Source organism: Salvelinus namaycush, chromosome 13, assembly GCF_016432855.1.
Source record: "Salvelinus namaycush isolate Seneca chromosome 13, SaNama_1.0, whole genome shotgun sequence".
NCBI lineage: Eukaryota > Metazoa > Chordata > Actinopteri > Salmoniformes > Salmonidae > Salvelinus > Salvelinus namaycush.
Genome location: NC_052319.1, coordinates 38,354,041 through 38,375,276, shown reverse-complemented (window position 1 = coordinate 38,375,276; position 21,236 = coordinate 38,354,041). Strand labels below are relative to the sequence as shown.

At 42.2% G+C, this 21,236-nt stretch overlaps 2 protein-coding genes across 7 annotated transcripts in view; one reads left to right on the top strand and one right to left on the bottom strand.

Annotated features, from left to right (window-relative positions):
• LOC120058519 (peripheral plasma membrane protein CASK-like) overlaps nucleotides 1-5,617 on the top strand; it is a 229,900-nt gene extending 224,283 nt beyond the window's left edge. For all 5 annotated transcript variants that reach the window (XM_039007238.1, XM_039007236.1, XM_039007237.1 and 2 more), the window contains 3 exons: nucleotides 3,068-3,270; nucleotides 3,990-4,073; nucleotides 5,342-5,617. In XM_039007238.1, the coding sequence (XP_038863166.1) occupies nucleotides 3,068-3,270; nucleotides 3,990-4,073; nucleotides 5,342-5,518 (464 nt within the window). In that variant the 3' untranslated portion in view covers nucleotides 5,519-5,617. The remainder of the gene's footprint in view (nucleotides 1-3,067; nucleotides 3,271-3,989; nucleotides 4,074-5,341) is intronic.
• A 1,186-nt stretch (nucleotides 5,618-6,803) lies between these two features.
• Nucleotides 6,804-20,898, bottom strand: nyx (nyctalopin). 2 transcript variants are annotated; one of them, XM_039007231.1, is made up of 5 exons: nucleotides 19,912-20,898; nucleotides 19,125-19,189; nucleotides 15,485-15,771; nucleotides 11,926-12,230; nucleotides 6,804-11,294 (listed from the first exon to the last, which is right to left on the bottom strand). In XM_039007231.1, exons 2-5 carry the CDS (start codon nucleotides 19,144-19,146, stop codon nucleotides 10,463-10,465), a joined length of 1,446 nt encoding a protein of 481 aa, XP_038863159.1. In that variant the 5' UTR covers nucleotides 19,147-19,189; nucleotides 19,912-20,898; the 3' UTR covers nucleotides 6,804-10,462. The 2 variants fall into 2 exon arrangements, with proteins under 2 accessions (XP_038863159.1, XP_038863160.1); XM_039007232.1 differs by lacking the exon at nucleotides 19,912-20,898 and having other exon boundaries at nucleotides 19,125-19,262.
• Between the last annotated feature and the right edge of the window lie 338 nt (nucleotides 20,899-21,236).

The window sequence follows — 21,236 nt, the reverse complement described above, 5'->3', positions numbered from 1 at the left end:
GAGTAGCAGCAGTGTACAAAACAAATGGAGGGGGGGGGGGGTGTCAATGGAAATAGTCAGGTGGCCATTTGATGAATTGTTCAGCAGTCTTATGGTTTGGGGGTAGAAGCTGTTAAGGAGCCTTTTGGTCCTACACTTGGTGCTCTGGTACCACTTGCCGTGCGGTAGCAGAGAAAACAGTCTATGACTTGGGTGACTGGAGTTTCTGATAATTGAGATTGAGATTGCATCATCTGTGGATCTGTTGGGGCGGTATGCGAATTGGAGTGGGTCTAGGGTATCCGGGAGGATGCTGTTGATGTGAGCCATGACCAGCCTTTCATGCTTTGAGTACACGTCCTGGTAATCCGTCTGGCCCCGCGGCTTTGTGTATGTTGACCTGTTTAACTTCTCTAGGGTAGGGGGCAGCATTCGGAATTTTGGATAAAATGCATGCCCAAATTAAACTGCCTGCTTCTCGGGCCCAGAGGATATGATATGCATATAACTGGTATATTTGGATAGAAAACACTCTAAAGTTTCCAAAACTGTTAAAATAGTGTCTGTGAGTATAACAGAACTGATTTGGCAGGCGAAAACCTGAGAAAAATCCATTCAGGAATTAGTTATTTTTTTGGTTTTGTAGTTTTCTATTCAATGCCATTACAGTATCTATTGACTTAGGGCTCAAATTGCAGTTTCTATGCCTTCCATTAGATGTCAACAGTCTTTAGAAATTGTTTCAGGCTTGTATTCTGAAAAATGAGGAAGTAAGAGCAGTCTGAATGACTGGACCCTAAAGTGTCACAGCTTTTTCATGCGCGAGAACGAGAGAGTGCCTTTCTTGTTTACCTTTTAAATTGACGACGTTATTTAGGCTAAAAACAACCTGAGGATTGAATATAAACATCGTTTGACATGTTTCTATGAACTTTACGGATACATTTTGGATTTTTTTGTCTGCCTGTTTTGACTGCGTTTGAGCCTGTGGATTACTGAAGAAAACGTGCGAACAAAACGGAGGTTTTTGGATATAAAGAGACTTTATCGAACAAAAGGAACATTTATTGAGTAAATGAATGTCTGCTGAGTGCAACCATATGAAGATCATCAAAGGTAAGGGATTCATTTCATCTCTATTTCTGACTTGTGTAACTCTTCTACTTGACTGGTTACTGTTTGTAATGATTTGTCTAGTGGCCTATGTTCTTAAATAATCATAATGTATGCTTTCGCCGTAAAGCATTTTTTAAATCTGACACCGTGGTTGGATTCACAAGAAGTTAATCTTTAAACCTATGTAAAATATGTTTTGTTTTCTGAATTTTTATGAGTATTTCTGTATTTGAATTTGGCGCCCAGCAGTTTCACTGGCTGTTGAAGGGGTGGGACGCTAACGTCTCACGTACCCAAGAGAGGTTAAAGGTCTTTCTCACATCGGCTACGAGACCGTTATCACACAGTCATCCAGAGCGGCTGGTGCTCTCGTGCATGCTTCAGTGTTGCTTGCCTCAAAGCGAGCATTTAGCTCGTCTGGTAGGCTCGCGTCACTGGGCAGTTCTTGTCTTCCCTTTGTAGTCCGTAATAGTTTTCAAGCCCTGACACATCCGACGTGCATCAGAGCCGGTGTAGTAGGATTCAATCTTAATCCTGTATTGGTGCTTTGCTTGTTTGATGTTTCGTCTGAAGGCATAGCGTGATTTCTTCTAAGCGTCCGGATTAGTGTTCCGCTCCTTGAAAGCGGCAGCTCTAGCCTTTAGCTCAATGCTGATGTTGCCTGTAATCCATGGCTTCTGGCTGGGATATGTACGTACGGTCACTGAGGGGACAACGTCGTTGATGCGCTTATTGATGAAGCCGATGACTGAGGTGGTATACTCCTCAATGCCATTGGATGAATCCCGGAACATAGTCCAGTCTGTGCTAGCAAAACAGTCCTGTAGCGTAGCATCCACGTCATCTGACCACTTCCGTATTGAGCGTGTCACTGATACTTCCTGCTTTAGTTTTTGCTTGTAAGCAGGAATCAGGAGGATAGAATTGTGGTCAGATTTGCCAAATGGAGGGTGGGGGAGAGCTTTGTATGCATCTCTGTGTGTGAAGTAAAGGTGGTCTGTTTGCCTGCATTAAAGTCCCCAGCCACTAGGAGCGCCGCTTCTGGATGAGCATTTTCTTGTTTGCTTATGGCCTTATAGAGTTGTTTGAGTGCGGTCTTAGTGCCAGCATCGATCTGTGGTGGTAAATAGACGGCTACGAATAATATAGATAAGAACTCTCTTGGTAGGTAGTGTGGTCTACAGCTTATCATAAGGTACTCTACCTCAGGCGAACAATACCTCGAGATTTCTTTAATATTAATATTAGCACCAGCTGTTATTGACAAAAAGACACACACACCCACCCCTCGTCTTACCAGACGTAGCTTCTTCTCTGTTCTGCCGGTGTATGGAAAGTCCCGCCATCTCTATATTATCCATATCCGCGTTGTTTAGCCACGACTCGTGAAACATATCATTTTACAATTTTTAATATCCTGTTGGTAGGATCGTAGGTTATCAATTTTATTTTCCAATGATTGCATGTTAGCCAGTAGAACGGATGGCAGTGGGAGTTTACTCGCTCGCCTACGGATTCTCAGAAGGCAGCCCGACCTGCGCCCCGTTTCCTTCGTCTTTTCTTCATGCAAATGACGGGGATTTGGGCCTGTTCCCTAGAAAGCAATATATCCTTCTCGTCGGACTCGTTAAAGAAAAAAGCTTCTTCCAGTTCGTGGTGAGTAATCGCTGTTCTGATGTCCAGAAGTTATTTTTGCTCATAAGAGACGGTTTCAGCAACATTATGTACAAAATAAGTTTTTAAAAAGTCACAAACAACGCAAAAAAAACGAACAAAATAGCACAGTTGGTTAGGAGCATGTAAAACGTCAGCCATCCTCTTTGGCGCCATCTTAACATAAACATACTACACACGGACTCATTCACTCACTCACTCACTCAGACCATCCGTTGTGATTATTGTTCTTACTTAACCCCCTCCCCGACCCCCTCCTCCTCTCTTTCATCTCTACCTTACACCCTCCCTCCCCCAGATACAACCAGACTTCCTAAGAAGGATGAGGAAAACGGGAAGAACTACTACTTTGTGTCACATGACCAGATGATGCAGGACATCAGTAACAATGACTACCTGGAGTACGGTAGTCACGAGGACGCCATGTACGGCACGCGGCTAGAGACCCTCCGCCAGATCCACGAGCAGGGACTCATCTCCATACTGGACGTAGAGCCACAGGTGTGTGTGTGTGTGTGTGTGTGTGTGTGTGTGTGTGTGTGTGTGTGTGTGTGTGTGTGTGTGTGTGTGTGTGTGTGTGTGTGTGTGTGTGTGTGTGTGTGTGTGTGTGTGTGTGTGTGTGTGTGTGTGTGTGTGTGAACCATAGAGATAGTTAGAGGACACAACCTTGTATCTGTTTCATTATGGCGTCTGTGAGAGAATGGGCAGCGCAATTGAGGTCATCTCCATTTTGAAGTAGTCCATTTTCTTCTCCTACTACTTCTATGAGTTGGTTAACACACCGAAAGAGTGCATACTGCCACCTAGAGTGTGTTGTTTGAACAGGTGTAAATCTAAGGTTGGCAATTCACAGCCACCTTCAGTTATGGAATGTTGTCTCACCAGTGTAATTAATTGGCTGATCCTTCCTGATGACCTGGATGGATTATGTGATCCTTCCTTAACCCATAGGAAGTCCCACAGATCGTGAATCTGGCGGAGGGTCTGTAGCCGCGTGCCGCGTGCCAGTTGACTACTTCAAAATGGTGAAAGTCCTCAATTGCACTGCCAATGTTAAACGGGCTTCTGGGCACTAGAGTCCTCTATCTCTACAGTGTGAACAAAACATTCTAAATAATCTAGGTGTTTTGTCATGTGTGCTTGTGAAAGCCGAGGGTCTTCTCAGGCAGGTCTTCTCACATACAACCAGCCCAGCTGACCTGTAACCTATTCTCCATTAGGCCCTGAAGGTCCTGCGGACAGCGGAGTTTGCTCCTTACGTTGTTTTCATTGCTGCACCAACCATTACCCCTGGCATCAATGAGGTAACATTCTCTCTCTCTCTCACTCTCACTCTCACTCTCACTCTCACACACACACACACACACACAACTTGATACACTGCAGCTATAGAGCCACACAGTGGAGGTGTCTTAAAACCTAGCGCTCAAACAGGGAAATGGTTCCAATAATTTTTCCACCATTCATTTTTCACATAGGGAATTATAAAAACACTTAAAATAAAGGCTGTGTTTTGTGTAGGTTTACACTAGTGTGATGTTTTGATAACCTTGTCAATCTCTCTCAGACAAGGTGACTTTTATCAATATATTCAGCTCTATTTACTCTAAGATTCGAAAATGCTAATTTGCATCAAAGTAGACATCATGCAAAACTGTAAATCCCTGCAAGCTCCTGCATGTCATCTCTAGCTGACACCTTTGCTAACAGGTATTGTGTCAATTTAACACTTGCACAAGATAGTTCACAGAATTGTCCATTTAAAGAAATGTAGCCAATTTATTCATTACTACATTTAGCTAACATTAGATAGTTAATCCAGATATTCTTACCTTTGCCTCGATTTGGCAGTTTCGTCCAGATCATTATGGCATTTGTAGTTCTTTACGATAGCCATGTTTTTGGGGGATAAATACAGGCAAATATATGAATAAAAGTCACCTTGTCCTAAAGAGATTTACACGGTTATCAAAATGTCACAACAGGGTAAGCCTACACGAAACACGACCCTTTATTTTAAGTGTTTCTAAAAACCCCTATGGGAAAAATGAAAGGTGGAAAAACAACTGGAACCATTTCCCTGTTTGACCACTAGGTTTTCTGGGTATCATGACTCATACTGTGGTACTCTTCTTTTTTTTCTGCACTCCGACATTTTCTTTTTCTTCTCTCATCGCTTTCTTCTCTGGTTTATTTTGCATGCTGTCTTTGTGAGCTTCTATTTTTCCGTTTCTCTTGCGTTCGGTTGGCTGGCTCTCAGCTCCCCAGGTGGTGCAGGAAGCTGCCAGTAAGTATGAGTAGAGAAAACGCTGGCCATAGTCACTAGTGGTCTATTGTGTGGTAGTATTACCTCAGTAAACCAGCTCAATTCTCTCCTCCAGTCTCCTCTCACTGAGGACACCAGGGCCAGACCTACCAAAGCACTGTCCTGAATCCCTACTCATCCACTCTATACACTCACTCTTTCTCTGTCAGTTTCATTTAAAACTGCTATATTGGCATCACATCTCTGTCTGTGTCTTATGTCTCTCTCTCTCGTTCTCTCGCTCCTCCCCCCTCTCTCTCTCTGTAGGACGAATCATTGCAGCATCTTCAGAAGGAGTCAGAAATTCTCCAGAAGACCTATGCCCATTACTTTGACCAGACCATAATCAACAACGAGATAGATGAGACCATCAGACACCTAGAGGAGGCTATAGACCTGGTCTGTACCAACGCACAGTGGATCCCTGTGTCCTGGGTCTACTGAGGAAAAAACACAAAGCCCTCCTCTCCTCTGCTTTCTCCTCCTCTCCTCTCCTCTCCTCTCCTCTCCTCTCCTCTCCTCTCCTCTCCTCTCCTCTCCTCTCCTCTCCTCTCCTCTCCTCTCCTCTCCTCTCCTCTCCTCTCCTCTCCTCTCCTCTCCTCTCCTCTCCTCTGCTTTCTCCTCCTCTCCTCTCCTCTGCTTTCTCCTCCTCTCTTCTCCTCCCCTCCCCTCTCTGTCCTACTGGACCTTTATGGACAACACCTCTCCCCTCCCCTCCCCTCCCCAATGACTCCTCTTTAGCTCCCCCTCCCCTTCTCCCCCTCCTAGGCGATGCATCTCTGTGAAAACTCCATAGAGATAGAGGACTCCTCTTTATAGCTGTGCCATTATCGCATTTGTGACAGCATGGGCAGCACCATTGAAGCTACAACCCATAGGAATCTCCACCCAGCTGACTACTTTGATTACTTTAAAATGGCCGAAGCATGGTGGAAGCCCTTAGCTGCCCATGCTAATAGGACCTTTTGGCCACTTGAGGCCTCTATTATTCTCTATGAAAAACTCACATCATTCCTTCAGGAAAAGAAAAGCACCTCAACCAATCAGAAACCTCTGTGTACTGCACATGACCTTCAGCAGCCAATTGAAATCCTCCATCTACTGCATACGACCTGCAGCAGCCGATGAGATTCTGCCCTTACAGACTACCTAGCCATAGTGTTGTATAAACAAAATAAACAAATCGATATAGTCATGTCTGTATTAGCTAGGAGGAAACATTTTTGTAGAAGTTTGTTTTAAAGAGACAGTACTATATCTCCTCCCCTCGTAGTGCACTGCAGCCTTCTGCATCATGTTACTGGCTGTGGCCCCATTACCCCATCCTTCATGGATGTTGAAGTTCTTTCTCCTCGATCACACCGACAGCGTCATTGCATTGCCGTACACCAGAAGTACATTCATTTCCAATGGTACGCTGCGTTTGCCTTGCAGCGTTGTTTTGCAGAGGCAGTTGTAATGCGTTCTGTGTGGTAAATACATTGGATATATTGAACGTGTGCATGCTAGACGGCTTGACAGAAATGGTAGCAGAAGGTGAATGTTGAACTTTTGTTGCACACATATCCAGATGATGCTGCGTACCATTTTACACAATGATGCTGTAGATGTGATCGATGTGTCAGCTGTCTCTGTGTTGCAGCTCTTTTCCTGCATATTTTCTTTCTCTCTCTCTGGACAGACTGAAGAAGAACCACACAAGAACCACACAAACACTCCAGCCTCCCTTTATCTGGCTCTCAACACCTCTTTATTCATCCTTTACGCCTCCTTTATTAGTAGTGCTGAGATTCATTTCGGGTGATTTTCGGTTTTTCAACAAGATGTCGGTTCAATAACTTGAATTCCATTTAGTTCATTTTTTTGTGTGAGCCCAATGCACTGTTTCTCTAGAGAGAAATCAAATAATTCACAAAAGAAATCAACTCAAGAACTATGTGGGCCACTTGGCTGAAGGGAGTTGTAGCTTTCATTAAGCTAATATTATTTGAAGAACTAGTAAAAGGATTTTGTCAGACAGCTGTACAGCTAGCCTAGCTAAATAGGACGACTAAAGACAGAACAATATGGGGAGTACAGAGATAACGTTATCTGGCTGGCTGACTGCTACTGCCTGAACAGCGATAAGATGACTTTGAGGAATGAAAAATAATAACGTCATCAAATAAAAACCAAGTAATATAACACAACTGAAATATTTTATTACTTCAGAGTAATTTCCTATTTTTCTATTGATGTCTACTCAATGTGGACCTGACTGGAATATTGGAATATTTTGAATGTTTTCGCGATAAGAATGTTCACAATTTTTGGCTTTGCAATTTCCATTCAAAAAGGTCACTATACCAGAATGCATTTCATGATCAAACAATAATAATTCAAACCAAAATCGAAAACTGTGATTATTTTTTAAAGAATCAAACCAAAACCGACCCGACCTAGAAAAGCACTAATCCCTCAGCACTATGTATTAGCCTTTATTGTAAACTTTGTTCACATAATCATTTTCTGTCTTTCTCTAAGCTCACTCTATTATTATTCATGTATTGTAGTTCAGTTTCATCTTGCTTCATTTTGACTGTACATGTTATCACCCTAGCCACCCCTCTCCCCTGCAGACACACACTCACACCTCCACAAGATACTGTCTCTTCTAAACAAATCCAGAAATGTTTTAGAGATTTGAATGAGGTCTCGTGCATGTTGGACATTCGCAAGCTTACATGCCATCTGTCCGTCAGTCGGTCAGTCCATCAGTGTTCCCAGTGTCCTGCTGTAACCTCCTCTCTACTGAAAACCAACATTCCACCAACATTCCACGTGTCTGGAAGACTCCACTCGACCAATGGAAGCAAGGGGAACAGGAAATAACAACCAACAAAAATAACCTTGAAACATATGCACATCCCTTGGCATTTCAGAAGACATTTCTAAAATACAACAGAATTTTCCAAATCGACCATGGTAGCGAGATCGATGTGTTTGTTAAAAAAAAAATTGTCCTGATTTGTTGTATAAGAAAATTAAGAGGGGATCAAATTACAACTGATTCCTGTTTTGCCATTTCCGAAATGTGTTGTCTGAGAGTACTAATGTTTTAATTAAGTTTAATCAACGATAGATTAACGCTGATTTGCATTCTGGATCAAAAAGGATGTGTACACACTACGTTTTGCAAGGTGAAGGCTTTGCAAAGGAACAGTAGGCAGTTTGTGTATCTGAATAACTGTGTATATGAAATATGACTGATGATGATATATGTATGACTGCCCCAGTGTAAAATAATCTACAATGATAAAGTTCTTCAATATGAATTTAAAAATATATATATTTCCTTTTATGTGTTGAAAATGTAACCTGTGTCTCACGCACGCACGCACGCGCGCACGCACATACACAGAACATGATGTTTATTCAGGTTCACCAGCAGCGTCTCTCAATAATCAGTCATTCATTTTACTTTAAGCCCCACAGTACAGTTCATCTCTATCACACGTTCACTCCCACTTAACCTCTAACCCCTAAACCTTAGACACTTTTTGAAGACCCCTTAGGGTTAGATCAGAAAGAGCTGGACGGTTGCAAGTAAAATGGAGAAAACTCCACCTAGCTCATTATCATGATCACGGTCAGACCACACCATCGCCCTCCTCATCCAGTTCCCTGGTGGTTCAGTCCAAATACAAAAATGGAGAAATATAATCCCTAACTCTCAGCAGTTTATCATTTAAAAAATAACACCAACAAATAAATAAATACATGAATGCATTATATAAGACAAGGTAATAATACATAAAGTAAACCACAGTGATCTAATATGACACCATGGCCTTGCAGCGTCCAGCCCATCCCAGGAGTTTGTCACCCATAGCCCTAGACCTCATCTCACATTAACAGCAGATTTACCATTACTTCACCGGGTGGGTTGACGTTTCCACTAGGCTAAAAGGACATCCTTAGCAGATCAGGGTCAGAGTTCAAACTGTTGGAAGGAAATCTAAGACCTAGATTAAATCCGTAGCGTGAAAGATCGGCGCAATAGGGTGATTGAAATTTAAAGGCAATGTTCCAGCGTTCGCAGAGACCGCATTCACGGTACGCGCTGCATATGTCGGCTCAATCGGAAATTACCTTTACACTTTCATTGTGCTATAAACAAGGATCTTCCTCGAAACAGATTGCATCTAGCCCTAAATAATGTGTAGGAGCAGAGTTGTGTGTTAAGAGTTTAGTATACATCGCTCTGTGAAGGAGTAAGGTCAATATTAATAATTATATTATGCCAATGAACACCATTTAACTAAATCACTGGTTTGGCAAGCGACATTTAGCAAACATTGTGGTCATAGGAAACATATGTATCTATACATATCAAATCATGGATAGTTGTACCTATTTAAACAGAAAGATAGGTGTTAATATGCACACCCATATACAAAGTTGCATATTTACTGTGCACAGAGACTGTGTATGAAATGTATGCTGCATCATCAATAGTACAAATCTAATGCAAAAAGGGAGTGCTTTGATAGTCCATTGATACATTGTCATGTGACAGTCAATACAGTACTGTAGATCATCCCAAAGAATGCAGTTCGTTCTGTCTTTTTGATCATTTTCCTTATTGACTGAACAACATACTGTATACATAAGGGAAATCAGGTCCATAAGAGGCAAACGCAATGATAAACTCCCTCCATTACATTGTGCTAGACTAGACAGAGGCTTACAAGGCAAAGAGGAGCACACTGTAAGAAGATTAATGCATGTATGAAAAGCTGCACAGTCTACATTTACTGAGTTGAATGATTAAAACAAGAAGAATGAGGGAGGAAAATATCTGTCGAGTATATAAAGGCGCTGATGACTTGACCTGTCAGCTTTTACACATTTACATTAATTAGAATAATGTTTATTAATGTTACAGGGAACACATTCATGTTTTAAATATTATATAATATGAATGAATGCTATCATTCATTAGAGAATGTTATGTAACACAAGGAAGGTATTGAAATCTAAACCATTGCAATAATCCATGGTTTCAATACAACACACATTCTGCATAGTACAAGACAAATCTGTGCTGTGAAATATCAAGCAGTTCAGTGTTTTACATGAGCCACCCTCTCAGTTCAGCCTGTATCCATGTGATCTGAACCTGTTGTATTACTTATTCCTTTCATTTCGAAGAATGAACAACAAACAAATGTGAGTTTTCATCAGCAGGAAACTCACATACTCCACAAGACTTCATTGGACAGTCAGATACTCAAACATCCAACAAAGATTGACTTGTCTGTAGTGTCCTTCATTCTAAACAGCTTTCCTCCCAATGGGGGAAGAAATCACCCAATTTTACGAAACACAACCACATTCTTCCATCTCTCAGGTCCCAGTCACATGCCCAAACAGGAAATCCACATCCAATTGGCCAATCGTCATCCAGAAGACACACCATATCACCAACAATGAGACCAGTGATTGGCTGACGTCTGCCCCTTTGATCCCAGCGCTGAGTCCCTCTGCGGGGTCCAGCAGGGTCCCGTTCCTCAGGCTCTCCGTCCCGTTCCCCACCTCTTCCCTGAGCTCCTGCTGTAGCAGCTTGGAGATCAGGCTGTTGAAACGGTTCTCCGTGGTCGAGAGGATCTCCGAAGACATCGTGGTCAGATTCAGCTCCCCTGGATCCAGGCACGACCCATTCACCCTGGCGAAGACTACCTCGCTCAGATCCAGGCCGACCACGGAGGACGGGGAGGCGCAGGGGATGTCCCGGACCAACTTATAACTCTCCATCCACTCCTTAAGATACTCCAGAGAGCAGTCACATTCCCAGGGGTTCCTGAAGAGGTAGAGGCGTCCGATGAAGTAGACAGGCTGGAAGACGGGGAAGGGCAGGGAGCTGAGGTTGTTGCTGTTGAGGTGGAGGGTGATCAGACTGGTCAGGTTCTCAAAGGAGCCCTCCTCGATATAGACCAGGCGGTTGCGGTCCAGGTAGAGGACCTCCAGCTCCACCAGGTCGCTGAACCAGGTCTTGGAGATGTTGGTGAGCTGGTTGCCCCCCAGGTTGAGCATCTTGAGGCGGCTAAGGCCCTTGAAGGCCACCCGAGGCAGCTCAGACAGCAGGTTGTCGTTGAGGTAGAAGTTCTCCAGGCGCAGGAGGTCCTGAAAGGAGTGGTCGTGGATCACGTTGATGCGGTTCTCCTGGAGGTTCAAGTACCTGACGGGTTTTGGGAAATGAGAAGTGTGATTATGCACATCTAAAAAGAACAGGATAATGAATTATCCAGACGAAGAGAGAAAGAAATGTCGGCTCAATGTTTGCTGCTCACCAAGAAGTTTGTCAAAAATCAAATCAAATCAAATTCTATTAGTCACATGCGCCGAATACAACAGGTGTAGTAGACCTTACAGTGAAATGCTTACTTACGAGCCCCTAACCAACAATGCAGTTTAAAAAAATACGGATAAGAATAGGAAATAAAAGTAACAAGTAATTAAAGAGCAGCAGTAAAATAACAATACGGTAGCGGCAATATTATGTACAAAATACGTTTTTAAAATAAGTTACAAACAACGCAAATAAACAAACAAAAAAAACTATCGGTTGGGGACACGTAAACGTCAGCCTTCTTCTCCGGCGCCAATAAGATAATGCTAGTTATAATGTTTTGACATTATTGGTCTTTGCACCAATTTGGCTTCAAAGGTTTTTATAACTGTACAAATTTAACAAAGATCAACATGGTTGAAATGTTTAAAGAACTTCTTGCCAAAAGCAGCCAACAGTGAACAGAGTCTGCCTTTCCTTTCTCTCTCTCTTTCTCTATGAGTTATAGCTAGCTACCTACCTGAGGTTCCCCAGGCCCAGGAGAGAGTTATATGCCACCGCCTCGATCTTGTTCCGCTCCAGGTAGACGTGAGTCAGGTTCTCCATCCCACGGAACGCTCCAGGAATCCTTCGGAAGTTGTTCTGGAAGCAGAAGAGTTCCTTCAGAGCATAATTTTCTAGAAAGATCCGGTCGGGCATGTTGAAGAGGTTACAGTCGGCCACGTCCAGTCGGACCAGGCGTTTGAGCCCGGTGAAGGTGCGGGTGTGGAGGTAACGGATGTACTCATTGTGGGCCATCTTCAGTTCCACTAGGTTGGGTAGACCCTAGAGAATATTCATAATAATACATGTGTTAGTAGTATAATAATCATATATTCTATACACTCCAAACTGTTCACGTACAGCAATAAGAGAAGTCAAAACATGATCAATAATACTGAAAAAATTCAATCAACCAAATGCTCAGTATATCAGGAGAGGAAAAGGACATAATCTCAAGCAAAAAGACAACTTGTAATCTTGATTAATGGATCTCTTTTTGATTGTGTGTTTGTTAGGTGTGTGTACAGTACATGTACATTATGTCACCGAGGTTGTTTCTTTGTATCTGACTTGTAACCAAACATTTCCACTTACCATTGACATTTTACTAATTTAGCAGACTCTCTTATTCTTTAGCAAACTGTCTTAATTAAGATAGCTATGTGAGCCAACTACATATCACAGTCGTAGTAAGTACATTTTCCCTCAATAAAATTACTGGCACCCCTGACTGGCAATGCACAAACAATACTTAAAATAATATAAACAATATAATTATAGAGAGAAACTCAAAATACCAACATGTGAGAAATACTGTACTTTATTAATGTTTCAATGGAACCAACCAAAATCATACAATTACTTAATACAAAATACATTTCACCAAAATCAAGGTTTCATAATTATTGGCACTCATCATTTAGCACTTAGTGCAACCACCTCTGTCAAGGATACCAGCATGGAGTCTTTTCCTGTAATGTTTGATAAGGTTAAGGAACACATTTGGAGGGATTTTGGACCATGCCTCTATGCAGATCCTTTCAAGATCCTTCACATTCTTGGGTTTGCGCTTATCAACTGCCCTCTTCCACTCAGCCCACAGGTTTTCGATTGGATGGAGGTCCGGCAACTGAGATGGCCATGGCAGAACATTGATTTTGTTGTCACAGAACTATTTCTGTGTGGATCTTGAGGTATGTTTTGAGTCATTGTCTTGTTGTAAAGTCCACATACGGCCAAGTCCCAGCCTTCTGGCAGAGGCAACCAGATTGTCAGCCAAAATTGCCTGGTACTTGGTGGAATTCATTATGCCATCAATCTTAACCAGTGCCCCTGGACCTCTGGAATTAAAACAGCCCCAAAACATCACTGACCCGCCACCATATTTCACCGTGGGTATGAGCTGCCTCTCCTTGTATGCATCTCTGTTTCAACGCCAAACATGCCGGTGCTGTATCTGACCAAAACGTTCAATTTTGGTCTCATCTGACCAGAGCACCTTCTTCCAATCATAATTTAAATCACGTTTGGCAAACTCCAAGCGCTTGCGTCTGTGTCTTGGGGTCATTAAGGTCTTTCTTCTGGAAACCCTTCCAAAGAGCCTGTGGTTGTGGAGGTGGCGTCTCATGGTGCTTTCTGAAACCTGGTGACCCCAAAACGCCACCAAGGCCTGCAATTCTTTCACAATGATTCTTGGGGATTTTGTTGCTTCTCTCACCATCCTCCTCCCTATCCTGGGGTATAAAATGCAGTTGCGTCCTCTACCCGTAAGGTTTTCAACTGTTCCATATCTTTTGAATTGTTTTATAGTTGCCCTGATAGTGCTCAGTGGTATATTCAATCGTTTGTGGATCTTCTTGTAGCCATCACCAGATTTATGAAGGTCTTACGACCATCTGTCCCTTTTGAACTGTCAGTTCATTTCTTCATGGTGTTGGATGACAAAGGGATATTGCATGCGTGTTACCTCATTTTATACCCTAGTGAAAAAGGAAGTGATGTAATGGCTCAATTTAGTTCCTTAACACTTAGATAAACTTAAATAAGTGGAATTTAATTCCTTGTTTAATGTTGGTAGATGTTATTTACAATAATATTTAAGGGTGCCATTAATTGTGAAACTTTGATTTGGAGGACATTCATTTTTAATTAAATCAATAAATTATTTTGGTTGGTAAAATTGAAACATTAATAAAGTACAGTATTTTTCACATGTTGTTATTTTGAGTTTATCTCTATAATTATATTATTTATATTTTTTTAAGTATTGTTTGTGCATTGCCAGTCAGGGGTGCCAGTAATTTTTGAGCCCACTGTAGTTATTAGCAAAGTGCTAGTAGAAAAGGACAAGTGCAGTTTTTATTACATTTTTGGGAATACAACAGTCAAGATGTTCCTGCTGAGCAGCGGTGGAAAAAGTACCCAAATCTCATACTTGAGTAAAAGTAAAGATACCTTAATAGAAAATGACTCAAGTAAAAGTGAACGTCACCCAGTAAAATACTACTTGAGTAAAAGTCTTAAAGTTTTTGGTTTTAAATATACTTAAGTATCAAAAGTAAATGTAATTGCTAAAATATACTTCAGTATCAAAAGTTAAACTTAACGTATAAATAATTTCTAATTCCTTATGTTAAGCAAACCAGACAGCATCATTCGTTTTTGTTTTTACAGATAGCCAGGGGCACACTCCAACACTCAGACATCATTTACAAACGAAGCATGTGTGGTTAGTGAGTCCGCTAGATCAGAGGCAGTAGGGATGACCAGGGATGTTCTCTTGATAATTGTGTGAATTAGACCATTTTCCTGTCCTGCTAAGCATTCAAAATGGAACGAGCACTTTTGGTTGTCAGGGAAAATATATGGAGTAAAAAGTACATTATTTTCTTTAGGAATGTTGTGAAGTAAAAGTAAAAGTTGTCAAAATATAATTATTAGGGCCTCCCGGGTGGCGCAGTGGTCTAGGGCACTGCATCGCAGTGCTAGCTGCGCCACCAGAGTCTCTGGGTTCGCGCCCAGGCTCTGTCGCAGCCGGCCGCGACCGGGAGGTCCGTGGGGCGACGCACAATTGGCATAGCGTCGTCCGGGTTAGGGAGGGTTTGACCGGTAGGGATATCCTTGTCTCATCGCGCTCCAGCGACTCCTGTGGCGGGCCGGGCGCAGTGCGCGCTAACCAAGGGGGCCAGGTACACGGTGTTTCCTCCGACACATTGGTGCGGCTGGCTTCCGGGTTGGAGGCGCGCTGTGTTAAGAAGCAGTGCGGCTTGGTTGGGTTGTGCTTCGGAGGACGCATGGCTTTCGACCTTCGTCTCTCCCGAGCCCGTACGGGAGTTGTAGCGATGAGACAAGATAGTAATTACTAGCGATTGGATACCACGAAAATTGGGGAGAAAAGGGGGTAAAATTTAAATAAATAAAATAAAAATAAAATATATATATATAATTATTAAAGTAAAGTACAGATACCCCAAAAAACGACTTAAGTAGTACTTTCAAGTATTTTTACTTATAAACTTTACACCCCTGCTGCTAACCTTGAAGGCCCCAGGGGTGATGAAGGAGATGTTGTTGTGGTCCAGGGACAGGGACCTGAGGGACGGCAGGGTACCAAAGGCCCTCTCAGACAGGAACTTAAGGCTGTTCTTGTCCAGGTTGATGGAGGACGCTTCACAGGGGAACTCCCGGGGCAGGTCGGGTAGGCCCGAGCGGTCACACAACACACTGCAGCTCTTCTCCAGCGTGCACGTGCAAGAGGCTGGGCAGGAGCGTGCGCACGCCCACAGAGCCAGCGCAGCCTGGGGAAACAGGCACAGGACAGAGACTAGAGGGAGGAGAAGAGGATAAGAGAGAAAGAAATAAGAGAATAGAGGAGATATACATATGGAGGAGTGATGGAGATAGAGGGGAAGGTAAGAGAATGAGAAAACAAGAGAAAGCAGAGGTTTGTTTATATTTACAAAGATCTTTTTCTCAAAATGATAAATTGCCCAAAATGTCTCAAAATGAATTTAGCTAAATCCCAGATGAGTTTCTCAGAGAGACAGACAGATGGACGGCAGAGAAGGATTGGTTAATACTGCACTGCAGATGAGAGGGGATTTCACAGACCTGATTTGAAAGTTTTAGGATTACGACTTTCATTCAGTAACCCTAACCTTATGTTACACAACGCAGATGTTGCAAAACAAACCATATCACTGATTAGCAGATACATACTGTATGTCAAACGTAACCTTTTGCTTACATTCATCTCACCAAGTATGAGTATTTTGAGGGTGGATTCAAATAAACACGGTAGTGCATAGGAATATACAGTGGTTATAAACATCAGCTTTTTATTAGAGATACTGGTGCGCTTTTACTGAAGGAAGACTAGGACTAGGTTGCTCCTAAAGCTCAGAAGAAAAAAGTTGGCATCTGCTTACTAAGGCCCAGCGATCATAATTATTATAATCATTATAATTATCGACAAGTGAAAATCCCCACTACAGTGTATATTAGAATCACGTTGTAGAGGGGATATGATCTGCAATGTTCCCTCTGCCCAGATTAAAGTGGTGTTGTGAGTAAATGTGTACCAGGGCACAGGGTGGAGACAGTGATGATTTGATAAGGGAGTCACGCAGCACAGTGGCCTGACAGCTAGGCCTGTTCTCAGGGTTCTAGCATCATGCCAAACCATACCGCAGTCAAGTCAAATAATGATGTGATTGAGACAGAACAACTCAGATTAGGGATGAGTTAATACAGCAATAGGACTGGGATTTTACCCTCTCATCCAGCTACAGTAAGGCTGCTGGGAGTTTAACGGTAGATTTTAATTTGATCAATCAATAAAATCTCTCCAGATTAAGGGCCACTGTTCAATCAAACCCAGTATCCAGGGTTTTTGTGGGGGGTTGGGGGGCATGTTAGGATTAACAAAGGCTTGTTTGGATTAATGGACTGGAAATAGAATAGGCATCTAATAATAGTCTGAAAATAGATGGACTGGAATTAGTGGACTGGAAATAGAATGGGCATCTAATGGTAGTCTGTTGTATATCTATTAGAATAATGTAACGTGATTCAAGAGAAGACGTTCAGAGCATGAGGATCATCAGTAGACATTTCAAGAAGAAATGTGAAACTTTGTGTGAGAACATTTGTTTTTGGATTCATATGCTCAACCACACAATGTTTACAATGTCAAATAAAAAGAAACTCCAGAGCATGTATAGCCTACCATTTTATGACTCATTCCTAAAGCTGTGCCTGGCTGTGTTACTAACATGTCACCATAGGCTTTTCTAGCCTCTTTTCCATGCCCATTAACCCCAAAAAATCCATGGATACCATGGATCCTTTAACTATTTGATTTTTAATTTTAAGACCCCTGTAGGTATCATAAAAAATATATACAAAAATAATTTGATAAAATATAGAATTTGGCCTTAACTAATATAGTTCACTGAAACGATTCAAATTACACATTCATAAATGGCAATGCAGAGAGTCAAAAAATAAATCACAAGGAATAAAGTTTTGAAGTGTCTTTCCTATCTCTAGGAGATATATATCTTTTAAATCTGGAAATATCTTTATTTTTTGGGACACATATTTAATCCCTTTTTTTAATGGCACAAAACTAATTCCATACATCTTTTAAAACGGTACCGGGTGACCTTCAGAAAAGTCTTGTGGGGGTCATAGAGTGAACCTCTTCATGGAGTGGTCATATTAGTTTTGTAGGCCAAACCGTTCGGATGTTACAGACGTTTTCGTGAGAAGACCGATTTTCGGGATGTCTCCTGGTCTGACAAACAACTCTGTAGCTCCGCCACTTTCTACAGCAGATGTTTTTTTTGTATGGGCTGCATCTCAATCCACCACAAATCCGGAAGGGTGATATAGATGGATGCAGTATATTGATATCTAAGGAGGGGGCGATCTGGGATTGATACATACATTTTTGGCCTTTAAAATGAATTATATCTTGAAGAACATAACTTATAAATGCCTCATGAGCTTAGTTCAACATTCTTACTCCATCACAACCTAAAATATAAGTTGGTTTTCACTCCATTGCAACCGCCTTGGTTTCTCAAATGACTGCCTCGCCTGGTTCACCAACCAGTTCTCAGATAGAGTTCAGTGTGTCAAATCGGAGGGCCTGTTGTCCGGACCTATGGCAGTCTCTATGGGGGTGCCACAGGGGTCAATTCTCGGTCCGACTCTTTTCTCTGTATACATCAATGATGTCGCTCTTGCTGCTGGTGATTCTCTGATCCACCTCTACGCAGACGACACCATTCTGTATACTTCTGGCCCTTCTTTGGACACTGTGTTAACAAACCTCCAGACAAGCTTCAATGCCATACAACACTCCTTCCGTGGCCTCCAACTGCTCTTAAATGCAAGTAAAACTAAATGCATGCTCTTCAACCGATCGCTGCCCGCCCCTGCCCGCCCGCCTAGCATCACTACTCTGGACGGTTCTGACTTAGAATATGTGGACAACTACAAATACCTAGGTGTCTGGTTAGACTGTAAACTCTCCTTCCAGACTCACATTAAGCGTCTCCAATCCAAAATTCAATCTAGAACCGGCTTCCTATTTCGCAACAAAGCATCCTTCACTCATGCTGCCAAACATACCCTCGTAAAACTGACTATCCTATCGATCCTTGACTTCGGTGATGTCATTTACAAAATAGCCTCCAACACTCTACTCAGCAAAATGGATGTAGTCTATCACAGTGCCACAGTGTTTATTCCATGTGTAACTCTGTGTTGTTTGTGTCGCACTGCTTTGCTTTATCTTGGCCAGGTCGCAGTTGTAAATGAGAACTTGTTCTCAACTGGCCTACCTGAAATAAATAAATAATAACAATAAAATCTACAGCCCCGTATGAATTTGGGAGTGGTTATATTTCTCCAGCCCCATCCATCAGCTGTTTACCAAGAAAGTGGAGGGGTGTACGCTTTGTTGTTGTTTGAATCCCAGATTGCCACTTTAAACATACCCACAACTCCTTATTGAGTTATCTTAGTCTTTTGATAGAGGCAATCACTGATCTGACATGACTGTATGTCGCTATGTTTGTTTTTCATCCATCCACACTTTCTAAGTATTCAAACAGGTCGTTAGAAACAGTGAATAACAGACAGTGTAGATATGAGTGAGAGACTGACCTGTTAAAGCAATGAGAATCATCCCTGCAGTCTCTCATCTGGGACATGACAGGATTAAAGAAGATCTGAAACCACACACACAATTCTGTTAAAACACATCAACGCTGTATCAGGTTAGATCTGCTTATGATGCTTAGAGATGTCGCTACGTATTAATATGTTAATATTGTTATATACATGGAGCAATCTAAAAGTTGTGTTGTTCATTATTTACATAGAATTACCATCATCTTATTATAATGTTTAAATATAAAATATGTATTTACAAATGTGAATAAATACATGAAGTAATACAATTATTCACAAACAGTTTAATAATAGTTAACAAAATATCTATTCATTTCATATTGGCAGTTTACAAGCAGTGCTCCAACAAAAAACCGGTTGCCATTTTAGTAAAGGGCAAAAGAAACAGGTTGGCATTTTAGTAAAGGGCAAAAGAAACAGGTTGGCATTTTAGTAAAGGGCAAAAGAAACAGGTTGGCATTTTAGTAAAGGACAAAAGAAACAGGTTGGCATTTTAGTAAAGGGCAAAAGAAACAGGATTAAAATAGGTAACAATTCAAATCAACACAAACACAAGACCCTTCAAAAGTTACAAAACACAAGCAATGAAACAATTTTTAAGGACATTTTGCATTATAACATCGACATGGAGGCAAACCAAAATGCCATTTGGAAATTCTGCGAATAAATAGTGTGACAACACACTTATATAATTCTGTCATAATTATGGCAGGATTGTAAAAAGTATTAAAATACCATAAAACACACAACGTGTTCTTACCTGTCAATCATGTCTGACAATCATGTCTGTCCATGTGTGATCCAGGTGTGCTGCTATCCATACATCTGTCTGTCTGTCCATCCTGCCGGTCAGTCAGCAGAGATCCCTCCCACATACTGAACAGGCGAACAGGTCCTGTCTGACGGAGGCAGAGTGTCTGTGTGTGTGTGTGTGTCTGGGAGTGCAAGTATATGCAAATACATTTGTATGAATGTGTGTGTTTGATAAGTGTGAGTACACCAGTGTGTGTGTGTGTGTGTGTGTTCCTGCACTTAAACCACAGCAACCCCCACCGTCATTAAAACCTGTGTGCGTGCATATTATTCATGTGTGTACTTATCCAGTCAGCGTGTGCTTATGTATGTACTGCTTCATCACTAACTACACACCACACACACATTCCCAAAAGCCCATCTCTTACTGGCAAATCCCCTGGAAGGAGAGAGAGATGGAGGGATGGATGGGGAAACGGAGGGATGGATGGAGAGACAGGGATTAACAGAGGGGTAAAGCAGTACTCTACGCTAACAGCACAGCCAGGCCTGTAACCCAGCAGCATACAGCACAACTCAGATTAGACTACTAGCTCAAATCTACAAATTTATATCCACAACCACTTCAGTTCATCAAGGAGAACAAGTTGTCAAATCTAGGCTTGCTATTCGTCCAGAACATCCAGGAAAATCGGCCAGCAGGCTTTCCACCTCTTTTAACCTAAGAGGTCAGAGGTCATCAATCAGTGCGGATGCTCCTAAACAGGCTCTTAACCACCAATTTGGGGTCAGATTACCCTAACTCAAATCTCATGCTTCTGGCGTGTGGATGTATAACCAGTAGATCCACTCACTGGGCACACCACGTCATTTCAACGTGAACCATCAGATCCTCCTCTCCACCCTCTCAGGGCTGGGCATCTCAGGCTCTACACACTCCTGGATTGCATCCTACCTGGCAGGTTGCTCCTACCAGGTGGTGTGGAGAGGATCTGTGTCTGCACCACCCTGGTGCTAGCCTACGGAGCAGCAAGGGGAACTGTCCCTCCTTACCTTCAGGCTATGCTCAAGCCCTACATCCCAACCCGAGCACTCTGTTCCACCACCTCTGGTCTCTTGATAATCCATCCACCTGACAGTTGTGGCATATGAAGAAGCTGATTAAACAGTATGGTCATTACACAGGTGCACCTTGTGTTGGGGACAATAAAAGGTCACACTAAAATGTGCAGTTTTGTCACACAACACAAGTTTTGAGGGAGCGTGCAATTGGCATGCTGGCTGCAGGAATGTCCACCAGAGCTGTTGCCAGAGAATTGAATGTTAATTTCT

What these genes read in the sequence shown, in the direction of transcription:
- nyx (XM_039007231.1), bottom strand. Translation starts at nt 19,146, where the DNA reads ATGATTCTCATTGCTTTAACAG. An exon ending in GATTCTCATTGCTTTAACAG is followed by an intron (nt 15,772 to 19,124) that starts GTCAGTCTCTCA and finishes TCCTCCCTCTAG; the next exon opens with TCTCTGTCCTGTGCCTGTTT. An exon ending in CTGGGCCTGGGGAACCTCAG is followed by an intron (nt 11,295 to 11,925) that starts GTAGGTAGCTAG and finishes AAAACCCGTCAG; the next exon opens with GTACTTGAACCTCCAGGAGA.